Genomic DNA, 13,050 nt, shown 5'->3' on the forward strand with positions numbered 1-13,050 from the left:
TACACCCACACTGCAGAGCCATGTCCTTGCTGCCACAGCTGGGGTGGAGAAGGAGCCTCCATTCCCCTGTTTCATCCCCCCTCCAGCCCCCTAGGCAGCCCTGGGAGCCTCTGCTGCCCTCCCCACCAGTACACCCAGTACACCCCGTACGCCCAGTATACCCAGTATCCCCAGACTGCAGAGCCACATCCCTGCTGCCACAGCAGGGATGGAGAGGGAGCCTCAACCCCCTGTTCCATCCCCCTCCAGCCCGTTTGGCTGCACAGAGCATTCCTGCCCCACCAGTACACCCAGTACACCCAGTACACTCAGATTGGAGGCCACGTCCCTGCTGCCACAGCAGCCGTCAAGGCCAGGAGGAGAGAAACATCTCTGAGAGGCCAAGACCTGGGAAAGAGTCGTGGCCTTGGAGGATTCATCTCCTGTGCTCCTTCTGTCCCAGGAAAGGACAGAAGATCACCACAAGATCAGAAGATCACTAAAGAGGATCACTAAAAGCTCTGAGGAGATGCCTGGATTGGAAAGGCAAGCAGAGCAAGGCAGCCCGTGGTGTTATGTAATGCAGCTCTGTTGAAACAGTGCAGGAAAGTTGCCTTGTGCCAATAAATCAGGCAGCCATGGAGGAGCAGATGTGAATCACACCTTGCTTCATATGCCCTGCAGTGTTTTCACTTATTGTTCCAGTTTTAAAGATTAATGGCACTCAGAGATGAGTATTAGCTACGCTTCCATTTCATACTCATTATCAGAAGAGCTTTTTTCAGCATAATTAGCATGGATCAAATTTTCCAAGTGGCTCAGCAGACTGGCTGCTGTTCCTTGGCTGCTGACAGTGCCTGGGACATCCCAGTGCTGCAGCTGGGTGCACTGCACCCCTGAGTCCTCTTAGCACCATGCAGCCTTGAAATGAGGAGAGAAAAGGGGATGAGAGCAGTGAGATGAACTCCTTCAGCCCAGAAATGGGGGTTCCCTGCCCTGGGCTGTGGGGGTGAGGGGCTGGCAGCCTCTCTGGCACCAAACAGGAGGGCAGGAGGTTGTGGGTGCCGTGGGTCAGCCAGGGGAAGGTGCTGGTGCTCCACTGCAGCAGCCCTGGAGCCCCAGAGCTGGGGCTGATCCCTGCTCCAGGCTGCTCTGTGCTATCTGGGCACTCGTTGCGTTATCTGTGCCTGGTGCCCAGCAGGTCAGGGCATGAAGGGTTTGATACCTGGAGGAGCGACTGGGGTTACCTGCACCAGGAGCCCAGCCTGGCTGTGGGGCAGTCTCAGGACTTTAGCTGCTCACAGTGACCCCAAAATATTTTAAAAAGTCTCTTTTCCCAGCCCAGCGGTCAAAGAAGGAGTCAGAGCTCTTCAGTACTCATTCTCAAAGCTGTTTATTGCTTCTTATCTGTAAAATTCTTTCTCCTGTCCAGCCGAGGTCCATCCAGCAGGACAGACAGAGGCACTCTGGTGTTATCTTTTTATACTAAAAACTACCTGTACATTATTTACAATAACTTCCCAATACCTATCACCTATGTTAGACACTGAGCTTCTACTCTAAACCAATCTAAAAGTGCCACCATCCCAGCAGAAGAAGAAGAAGAAGGAGAAAGGCTGGACACACCCAGATTCCTCCATCTTGTCCCCTGAATCCCCATTCTAAAAACCCCAGAATTCCACATTTTCACCCTGTGATAGTGATTAATTCAGTATCATTCTATTCAAACTCTTGTGGCTTGTAACTCCTCACACAAAGCCGGTAATTGTTTCCAGCCCTTGGGGTGGTGTTAGTTTTCTATACTATGAACTACATGTACTTTATTTACAATTATTTTCCAATACCTATCACCTATGTTAGTTTGTCTCTACTCTAAACCAATCTAAAAGTGTCACCATTACAGCAGAAGACAGAAGCCAAGAAGAAGAAGAAGAAGGAAGGCTGGACATGCCCATATTCCTCCATCTTCCCTCCTGAACCCCCATTCTAAAACCCCCAAAAATCTATTTTTCACCCTGTGATAAATTCACTATCATTCTACTTAAACTTTCATGGCTTGTAATTCCTCATCTAAGGTTGGTAATTGTTTTTTCCAAGGGCTAAATCAAAGGCACAGGGGTCTGGGGCTCTGTGCCAGGGTCTCTGAGCCCCCGGGCAGGGGCTGGAACCATCCAGGGCAGCCAGAGGAATTTCCTGGGTTCCAACAGAGCACATCTGGGAGAGAGTGAAGGTGGAGCTGGAGGGAGTGGTGGCTGGGGAAGGGGAATTTGCTGGCATTTCCAGGGCTCACTGGGGCTGCTCAGTGGGGCTGGGGCTGTGCCTGCAGGGGAAGGGCTGGGGGAGAGCTGTGGGTGCCCCTGTGTGCCTGCCAGTGGTGTGGAGAAGGCCAGGGAGCAGCAGAGTGCTGAGCTGCCTGCTACACCCAATCAAGCCCTGATCGTTTCTATCACAAAGATAAACTGGCCATTGTTGCCAAAAATAAATGTTAGTGTTCCAAATCCACACTTCAATAGCACCAGCTCATTAGAGATGCATATCATTTGGCTCCAGTCCCACACCTTCTAGCTCGTTATAAATATGCAGTTGCTGCTGGCTCTACCCCAATCATCTCTGCAATCAGAGCTTTTAATTAGGTTAATTAAATTGTATCAAACCTCGCAGGGACGCAGTTCACTGATGCTGATGAGGCAGCCAAAACAGACCTTAACTCCAGCTCTAATGAAGGCCCTGCTGCAGCTAATAACAATGCATAATAAATTAGTGCTTCCCTAGAAAGGTGCACCGGGGCTTGTGTTTCAGTAAATGATGATCTGCATGCACTAATTCACTATTGCAGGCTCCAGCTCTGCCAAGGCAGGGACATCCTGGGAATAGTTCTCACTAAATCATGGGCTCCTGCCTGCTTGGAGCAGCTCTGCTCACCTGGGCTCTCTCCAGGCACTAACGGCTGCAGGTCCACGACTGTGAGACAGCAAAGCAAATATTTTCTGCTTTCACCTCACCCAGCCCTGACTTCACCCTTGATGCCTGGCAGCTCCCAACAGAAGCAGCAGCAGCAGAATTTATTCATTTGAAAGCTTCTGTGGTGGGATTTGGAGAGGAATGGTTTGTTAGGAGGGAAATGGGTGGCTGTGCCCAGGTGTGGCACTACCCAGTGCCCAGGCTCTCCCCAGATATCCCCTGTGTTGCTCCTAATCAAGAGGGGAAAGGTCCAAGTGGCCAAGGAGCTGTGGAGCAGAGAGGTTCAGGGCAGCCATGCTGAGCAGCAATTAGTCATTCCTGATTTACATTCTGCTCTTTCAGCTCCCTGCTGTGAAGCTGCTCAGGCTTGAGCGGAGGAACTTCACCACCCTTTTCTCCTCGGTGCCCTTGGGCCAGGCACCTCAGCTGAACCTGGCTGCAGGATGCTGGGGAGCAGCAGGGCCAGGGCAGCCAGTCCTGCAGCTGGAGACACCTGCAGCCAGCCCCACACAGTGCCCTGGGCTGGCAGCACCTGGGGGGGGAGCAGTGGCATCACCCAGAGGTGTGGGGAGAGCAGGTGGTGACACACAGGGCAGCGCTGTGAGCAGGGGCACGGGGGGCACCAGGCTCTCCTGTGTTCAAAGAGCACAACCTGGGGGCTCCTGAGGTGCTGGGGGTCCCTCCGGCTGCCACAGCACAGGGACACTGATGGAGACCCACCACACTGAGGGACACCCACCCCACTGAGGGACACCCACCCCACTGATGGATACCCCAGTGGTTGTCCTGGGAGGATCCAGAGGTGTTGGGGGTCCCACTGCCTGCCACAGCACGGGGCCACTGATGGACACCCTACTGATGGACACCCCACCTCACTGGTGGGCACCTATCCCACTGAGGGACACCCACCCCATTAATGGACACCCCACCCCACTGATGGACACCCCTCTGATGGACACCCAACCCACTGATGGACACTCACCCTACTGATGGATGGACACCCCACCCCACTGATGGACACTCACCCCATTGGTGGACACCCCAGTGATGGAGACCCACTAATGGACACCCACACCAATGATGGACACCTACCCCAATGATGGACACCCACCCCACTGATGGACACCCACCCCACTAATGGACACCCACCCCACTGATGGACACCCCACCCCACTGATGGACACCCACCCCACTAATGGACACCCACCCCACTGATGGACACCCCACCCCAATGATGGACACCCACCCCAATGATGGACACCCCACCCCAATGATGGACACCCCACCCCACTGATGGACACCCACCCCACTAATGGACACCCACCCCACTGATGGACACCCCACCCCAATGATGGACACCCACCCCAATGATGGACACCCCACCCCAATGATGGACACCCCACCCCACTGATGGACACCCACCCCACTGATGGACACCCACCCCACTGATGGACACCCCACCCCAATGATGGACACCCACCCCAATGATGGACACCCCACCCCAATGATGGACACCCCACCCCACTGATAGACACCCACCCCACTGATGGACACCCACACCAATGATGGACACCCCACCCCACTGATGGACACCCACCCCACTAATGGACACCCACCCCACTGATGGACACCCACCCCAATGATGGACACCCACCCCAATGATGGACACCCCACCCCACTGATGGACACCCCACCCCAATGATGGACACCCCACCCCAGTGCCTGTCCTGGGGGGATCCAGAGCCTCCCCAACCAAGCCAGCTCCTGTTCCCCTGCCCCACTGTGCTCTCCACTCTGGTTCAGGCTCAGAAAATGGAGCCTTCAGCTGAGAAGCCCAGGGTTCTCCTGCCAGTAAAATATATTGTTGCAGCTGCCTGGAAATTATCCTGCAAGTGTAGTCTGCTATTAACTTTTATAGACAGTCATCATCAATTGAGTTCTTCAGGAGTTGAAAAAGGAATTACACAAATTGTTATATGGCACAATATTATTGAGTCACCTAAAACCTGAGCTGTGAATCTGGGGAATTTTGATATCTGTATCTTTCAAGCTGCAGGGAATCTCCTTGCTAAAGAACCTGTTCGTTTAGCTTTTGATGCTATAATTATCACAAACAAAAAATAGCTCTGGGCATTTTCTCTCTGTCCTTCCCCATGAGGGCCCAGCTAGAGGATGGCAGATCCCACTCTTGTCTCACTTTAAATCCTGTGCTGTGGGTTTTGGATTCAGTTATAAGGCACTGGCTCTTTCCAGATCCTTGCAGAAACATTTCAGTGCTTTAGTGTGAGGATACCAAGTTAAAATCTTTGGGAGTCAAAGAGCAAGGTCTTTGAGAAGGTGTGGATTTTTTCCTGGATGCCACTGGGAGCTCTGCAGGGCAGCAGGTGTGACTCAGCCCTGTCTGCTAACGCAGAAGTTCAGAGATCAGCACCTGCCAAATCCTTCACCATTGCAGGCAGGAGGAGGTGAAAAATGTTTGTGCGCAAGAGCTGGCACCTCCTTTGGTCTGTTCTGGCCACAAGATGACAAACCACTCCACAGGTTATGGGGTTTGTAGCCCAGCATGAAGCCCGATCAATGTGAGCACCACAGATTAACAGCGCTCTGGCTTCCCTTTGTTAAAGCATTCACGGCTTCCCAGGAAAAGGTAAATCACAACAGGCACAACTCTTGCTACCCAGACCCAGACTGTGATCAGCAGACTCTGTGTCCTGGCTGGCAGCTCAGCTCCCAGGTGCCAGGGGACACCACCATGCCCAGGACAAGCAGCGTGGCCAGCGCCTGCCCAAAGAAAGCCTCGCAGCTGCCTGGTGCATCCCATAAAAACCGGGAATAGAGGCCTTTCTTCCAGGGACAGGGCACTGGCTCTGCAGTGGGGCAGAGGCGGACAGGCAGTTTCTGGACCTGGCCCGGTCGCTGCTTTTCAATCCTGCTCCAGGATTCCTGGAGGCTCTCCCGGCAGAACTGCGGCTTTTCTCTCCCATCCTTCCCAGCAACGCTCTACACGCAGGTAAAATCAATCAAGTGCGAGGGTTAAATAGTTATCTATTTAACCGTTAGTCTAAAAGAGCTTTCCCTGCCATCCAGCGGGCCGCGGTGCGCGGCGACACCGCGGGAACGGAACCGAGCCCGGGACGGGCCCTGGGCCCCGGCCCCGCCGCGCGGCGCTGCTGCCCCCTGCGGGCCGCGCCCGGCACTGCGGCTGCTGCGCCTCGGCCCAGCGGCGGCGGGGCTGGGCTCGAGAGAACCGAACCGAACCGAGCCGCGCCGCGCCGGGCCGCGCCGGAGCGAACCGAACCGTGCTAACACGCGGGCTTTGTTTTATTTTTGCTCAAGAGAACCGAACCGAACCGTCCTCACACGCGGGACTTTGCTTTTCTTTCACATGAGCACACCGGACCAGACCGTTCTCACACACAGGACTTTGTTTTCCTGTTCAGTTTCTAGCAAAATGAACCATTCTCACAAGCAGGACCGAGTTTTCCTTTCACTCAAGCGAACCAAACAAACCATTCTCACACACAGGACTTTGTTTTCCTGTTCAGTTCCTAGCAAACTGAACCAAACCATTCTCACACACAGGACTTTGTTTTCCTGTTCAGTTCCTAGCAAACTGAACCAAACCATTCTTACACACAGGACTTTGTTTTCCTTTTGCTCAAGCAAACCGAACTGAACCAAACCAAACCGTTCTCACATGCTGGCTTTGCTTTCCTGTTTGGTTCCTAGCAAACCAAACCATTCTCACACACAGGACTTCATTTTCCTTTCACTCAAGTGAACCAAAGTGAACCAAACTGAACCATTCTCACACACAAGGTTTTCCTTTCCTTTCGCTCAAGCAAACCAAACTGAACCAAATCAAACCATTCTTACACACTGACTTTGTTTCCTTTTGCTTGAGCACTTCAGACCAAACCAAACCAAACCAAACCATTCTCACACACAGGACTTTGTTTTCCTGAGTGAACCAAACCATTCTCACACTTCAGGCTTTGTTTTCCCCTCCTGCTCACCCAGCCCTCACAGAATCCAAGCTCTGCAGAACTCCATGGATGCTCCCCTGAAAAATACTCCTGTTCTGGCAGGAACAGCGTCTGAAGCTGCATTTCAGCAGGTAAAAACATCGAGTTTCATCACTGAGCTGCTGGAAAAGCTCCAAGGTAGGTAGGGCCTGAGAAGAGCATCTTTTTTTCCTCCCCCCCCCCTTGCAGACCATGTGCTTATTGCTGGCAGGGACAGGAGATGGAGAGATAAGCAAAGGAATGTTCACACAGAGGCTCCTCTGAACGTGCCTGGGCTGCTCAGGACACTCAGGATGTGCCTGCACATCCCCCAGCCCTGGCAGTGCAAGGGCCCAAGGAAAACGCAGAGGACAAACTCCTGGCCCACACTTGGTGCTGTGTTTCTCCCCTTACACAGAATTTTGGCACTGCTTCAGTTTGAACTGAAGCAGCTCTGGAGGAAAAGCACACAGGGGAATGGTGCAAATAGGAAATGAGAGGCACTGGGGGAAATAACTAGAGTGATTCATCTTTAAGCTGCTTGAAAAGACAGCTGAAAAAGCTGAGCTCCACTCTCATGGCTTTGGACAGGTCCTGCTCAGCCCCAGAGACAACAATCCCCAAGTCCTTGTCCCTGGGCTGTGCTTTTCCACTGTGACCTCAACTGCTCACTGATTTTCATAGTGCACCTTACCAGGACACTGAGGCAAATCCCATGGCTTCCCACTGTAAATATCAAAAGAACAAACTCTGGTTTATTAATCAATTAATTAGAACAAACACACTGATGGCTACCACAGGCCCACAGTGATTTGTTTCAACAAAGTGCTGAGCTGCAGTCAAAAGGACGCTGGCACCAGTCTTTCTCCAAGGGAGATGGCTTCTCCTTCCTGAGCAAAGACTGTAACAATTACTCCATGAAATGGCTAACGTTTCCTCTGAAACTTGAATTTGTAAATAGCTGGTCCAGTCGTTGTTTCTTTCTTCACCTTTACTTTATGAGTTTTGTCCTGGAAAAAAAAAAAAAGAACAAGTAGAAATATTTGCTGTCATGTAAGGAGAAAAACCTCCACCCACACAAATCAGAGTCCTTGTCTGGGACTAACCATAAAAGAAAAATGGTCACTAAATTATAATTTTATCTGCTCTTTTCCCCTTCAGGCTGTCAGGCACAATCTGCTTTGCTCACAAGCACCAGAGAACAGGAGTCCCATTGAGACAAGTAATTTCTCTGGTCATCTGGATTTTTAAGATCTTCTCATAACTTACAGAAATGGTTCCCTGCTTCTGACTCCTAGTGGCACTACTCTGGGCTCCTTGTGAACAGCATTTTACAGCTGAGTCTTTGTCCTTGCTGACAAGCAGATATAATTTACTGAAATGCTTCATCTCCTTGCTTTTTCCATATTAAAGAGGATTTCTTATCTTTAGGAGTTATCTGCAGGTGTCACTATAAAACCAGAATGAAGACACAAACACAACACACACAATACCAGACCTAGTGAGCTGAACAGAACAGATCTGGAGAAGCAGAAGCAAATCCCTCACCAGAAGATCCTTGCGTGTCTGGATTTTCTGGGAGATGACAAACATGGCCTTCTCCCTCTCGATGCGCTGCCTCAGGAGGTCATACTGGTTCTTCCTCTGCTGGGCTAATTTCTGGAAACAAGGAAAAAAGGTTTTTAAACAGAGATGAACAAGACACTGTGGTCTAGATCCTATGAATTTCAATGTCAAATGCAAGAAAACATTTGACTCCCTAATGAAAATCTAGAATAGGGAAAACAAAAATGAGGAGAGACCAGGGACCAATTCCTGAAGTGCTCAGAGCCTGCAAAGGCCTCTCAAAATGCAACTTGTTGGGTCAAGTTTGCCTAATGAGAGTGGATAGCTTTCCCAGCACAGGAACAATATTACTGCAGGTGTGATTTAAGTAATTAAATTAAGGAGAACAGATCCCAACATGCTTAAAATATGACTCAGACATTTAGGAGAAAACTAGTCAGCCTACGACTCGTCCAACTGCTTTACTGACAAGTCAAACTGAGACAGCTGGCAGGAGGAAAGGGACCACAGGGTGTTTATTATCTGACATCTGAGTCAGAAAAAACAGGTTAAAAATTTACCAGTCAACAGTTTTAAAACAACTATTTTTATCTTAGACACAACTGACTCGTACTCAGAGGACTTTCCAACAGATCTGAATTACCTGAGCAGAATCTACAGCTGTAAAGCCAAGTGTAGCTACTTCTGTGATACTAAAACATCAGAATCAAAGCTGATTGCTAAAGCAATTCATGCTGAAGAATCATGAAACAGTTCAAATTAGGAAAGCCAGGAAGTGAGACTATGGCTTAAATGGCTTTAGGAAGGAAAGTGAGGAGACAAATCTCAAGTGACTCTGGGCTCAGAACCAAATTGAAAAATGCTGTGAGATCAGGAACACTGCAAGAGAGACATCTGTGCTGGAATAAGCTTCTTCCCATTTACCTATTTCTTCCTATTCACCTAATTCTTCCTATTGACCTAATTCTTCCTATTCACCTAATTCTTCCTATTCACCTAATTCTTCCTATTCACCTAATTCAGGGGTGCAAGGGGTTTTGGGGAAGTGTGAGGGGTGATTTAACAGTGGATGCTGAAAAAATTACACCTGAAACTGCAGCAGTCTGATGAAAAGACAGTCCAAGATAGTCACAGAGGTATATGTTCCTTTATAGAGGAGAAATATCACAGTTTTGCAGGGACACTGCCTAATCAGATCCACAGCACTCTTTTCTGGCCTGTATATCACAACTTATGGTGGTCTCCCACAGTGGACTGGGATGCAGTGCAAGAGTACTCTGTGTTAGTCCAGGAGAAGATGTGACTGCAGGCTCCAGGCACTCATTTGTGATTAAGTGACATCCACTACTGCCTTGTGTCACCAATAAAAGTTTTAAGAACACACTTTGGTTCACCTCCACAGTGGTGCAATCAATCCTTTTTAGTGCTTGTCATATAAAAGATGTAGAACATGAGGGAGTGTGTAGCACAATCAGCAGCAGTACCTTTAGGTGGGCAGGATCAGTAGGTCCCTTCACTGCCTCTCTCTGCAGAGTTGCAATGGTTGGTCTGTTGTACACTCTATCCACCAGCTCAGGAACAGTGTCCAGGTGAGCAGCAAGGTCAAACTCCCGAACTATTCATGAAGAAAAAAAAAAAGAATAAACTCCCATGGACTCCTTCAATAAGCAAATCTTCCAAAAACATTGCTACAGCCAGCCACACAGCTCCTGCAGAAGTGATGCCTCAGCTAGTAACCAAGAGGGGCTTCTAGAGCAGCTGAATTTTTATTCCTAACAAATAAAAGTGTCTTTCTTTTATGAACAGGTGGCAGAACAAGTTCAGGGCTCACCTTCCCGCTCCGTGTCCACGAAGAAGAGGTGCTGGCCCGCGGCGCTCCCCGCGGCGTCCAGCAGGTGGAGCTCTGCCTTCAGGCGCTCGATTTTCTGCGGAAAGCCCAAGTTTGGCCAAATTCGCAATGAGTAAATTCAAGTCTCCCCCCCTCAAGAGGACATTTCTGTCTGTTCCTCGGGGTTACAAATAGATGAATTCCTCCTTCCTTTTTTCATCTCTGAAAACACATCTAGTGTATATTTATGTCTTCACAACCTTTCCAGACAGAGGGTCACAGTGATTCCTGCAGTTTCCCAGGCAAAGTGCACATATTCACCTCCAAAACTGAGCCCTCTGTTTGGCAAAAGGGAATGACTGCCATGGAACCACCAGCAAAAGCATGAAGGAAAAAGCTGGCTTTGCTTTTTTATCCCCAGTGAGAATTTGATGCTGTTTTGTCGATCAACATCAAAGCATACAACATCTTCAGAAGAGAATTCTTTTTTTGTGGATTGCCAGCCTACCATATTCCAAAAACCCACTCCAGATTATTCTCCTCAGCTCAGAAACCTTCTCATAGTCTGAGTTAGTTCACAGTTCTCTCAAGTAACAAGTGTTTACCCCTGTATCAGCACTGGTGAGGCTGCACCTTGAGTGCTGTGTCCAGTTCTGGGCCCCTCAGTTTAGGAAGGACATTGAGAGGCTCAAATGTGTCCAGAGAAGAGCAGCAAGGCTGGTGAAGGGTCTGGAACATAAATCCTATGGAGAATGGGTGTGGGAGCTGCCATTCTTCACAGAATGAAGAATTCATTCTTCATTCTATGAGGAATTTTTAGCCTGGAGAAAAGGAGGCTCAGGGGAGACCTGATCACTCTACAACTCCCAGAAAGGTGGCTGTAGCCAGGTGAGGGTTGGTCTGCTCTCCCAGGCAATCACTGACACAGCCAGAGGAGCTTAAGCTGTGCCAGGGGAAGTTCAGGCTGGACACTAGGGAAAAAAATCTCTGGGTACTGGAATGAGCTACCCTGGGAGGTGGGGGAATCATCACCCTGGAGGTGTTTAAAAAATACTGGATGTGATGCTCAGTGCCATGGTCTGGTTTTCAAGGTGGTGTTAGGTCATAGGGTGAACTTGATGATCTCAGAGGTCTTTTTCAACACAGCACCAATAAGAACAACACAGTAAAAACCAATTCTGAGCAAACTAGAAAACACTAAAAATGCGAGTTGTTACCTTGGCTTCTGCAACTCTTTTCATTTCTACGTATTTAATATCCTGTGTCCTCATCAGTTTCATCTGCTCCGGGGTAATTTCATCCTTTGGCTGCTTTATGACATGGACTCCATCCTACAAGCAGACAAACACAGCACTTAGAGTCAGCCCATCCCACCTGGAGAGCACTGTGGGGCCTGCTAACAGCAGAACTTTGTCCTTCATTTTCTTCAAAGCCTTCTACAAGAACCAAACTAATTTTTCTCATTTACCTATTAAGTCATAAATTTAAATCAAAACGAGGTAGGAGGGAAAAAACATTACTTGGAGCAACAAAGTGTAATCCTGCTTGAAGGCAGTGGAGGTTCTCACCTTGACCTCTGAACGTATCATCTTGAAGTAGAACTCATCGGGGTTCTTGTCCAGAGCTTTCTTCTGCAGCGCTCTGAGAGCATTTTGCTTTTTGTGGTAGTCACTGGGGAGGATAAAACCAACAATCAGGAGTTGTTCAGCAGCTTCTCTGTGTTCATCTCTGCTGGGGCATTGAGTCTTTCCCAGCGAGGCTCAGAGCTCGGACACAGCCTGTTCCTGTTGCTGTCCCAGGAATTCGGGCAGGACAAGGCCCTGCAAAAGCACAGCCATGGCAAGGGCAGTAGTGTGATATCATACCTGCTTAAAATCACTTTATAGTGAAATAATGGGTTTATTAGCAGCATATAACCCCAAAGGAGGCGCAGTTTTAAGTTACTCAAATCCACATTCTTTAAATACTCCGATACTTTTCTAAGGAGAGGGAGACTTAGCATCATCCCAACTCAAAGGCACCAGGGACCCCACAAGGAGCAGAGTATTCCGGAGTCAGTGTCACAACCTAGCCAAGCAGGATGGGTTCTGTATACCTCAGGGGGAACCCTCTGGACGGGGGGGTCACCCACCCAGCGCCGCCCGCCCCCGGGGCCCGCACTCACCGGGCACGGAGCCGGTAATCCTTCTTCTTCTCCAGCAAGCCCAGCTTCGTCCGGGCGGCGGGCTACGGGAGAGACGGGGAGAGAGCGTGAGGGGGCGAGGGAGAGACGGGGAGCGTGAGGGGGAGACAGCGAGATGGCGAGCGTGACGGGGAGAGAGCGCTGAGGGCCCAGCACGGAGGGCCCGGCGGAGAGGGAGAGCGCATGGCTCCGCTAGGGGCCCGGTGGGGCCCGGCCTGGCTCGGCTCGGCTCACATACCTGGGCCCGCTCGCGGTGCGGGCGCTGCCGCGCCTTGGCGGCTTTCCTGAAGGCGGCCGACATGGCTGCGACGGCGGCTCCGAGCGCCGGGCCCGGGAACGCGCGTCCACACGCGGGGCGCGCGCCGGAACAGGCGGGGCCCGGGGTCAGCGGTCAGAGGCCGCGCGCGCCCCCGCCAGGAGGCGCCGTGTCCATGGCGACGGCGGGAACGCGCGCGCGGCCCCGAGCGCGGCCACGCCGGGACCCCCGGGCATGGGCGGGCATGGGCGGGCCCGGTCACCACCACCGCCGC

At 50.8% G+C, this 13,050-nt stretch overlaps 1 protein-coding gene across 1 annotated transcript; it reads right to left on the reverse strand.

The window, feature by feature from the left end:
• Positions 1–7,671: 7,671 nt before the first annotated feature.
• UTP11 (UTP11 small subunit processome component) lies at positions 7,672–12,891 on the reverse strand. The gene is made up of 8 exons (XM_058819825.1): positions 12,759–12,891; positions 12,503–12,564; positions 11,907–12,009; positions 11,556–11,669; positions 10,342–10,435; positions 9,995–10,125; positions 8,493–8,603; positions 7,672–7,954 (listed from the first exon to the last, which is right to left on the reverse strand). The coding sequence occupies exons 1-8, from the start codon at positions 12,819–12,821 to the stop codon at positions 7,871–7,873; spliced, it is 762 nt and encodes a 253-aa protein (XP_058675808.1). The 5' UTR covers positions 12,822–12,891; the 3' UTR covers positions 7,672–7,870.
• Positions 12,892–13,050: the final 159 nt, after the last annotated feature.

The sequence above is a fragment of the Ammospiza caudacuta genome, chromosome 25 (assembly GCF_027887145.1).
Source record: "Ammospiza caudacuta isolate bAmmCau1 chromosome 25, bAmmCau1.pri, whole genome shotgun sequence".
Lineage (NCBI taxonomy): Eukaryota > Metazoa > Chordata > Aves > Passeriformes > Passerellidae > Ammospiza > Ammospiza caudacuta.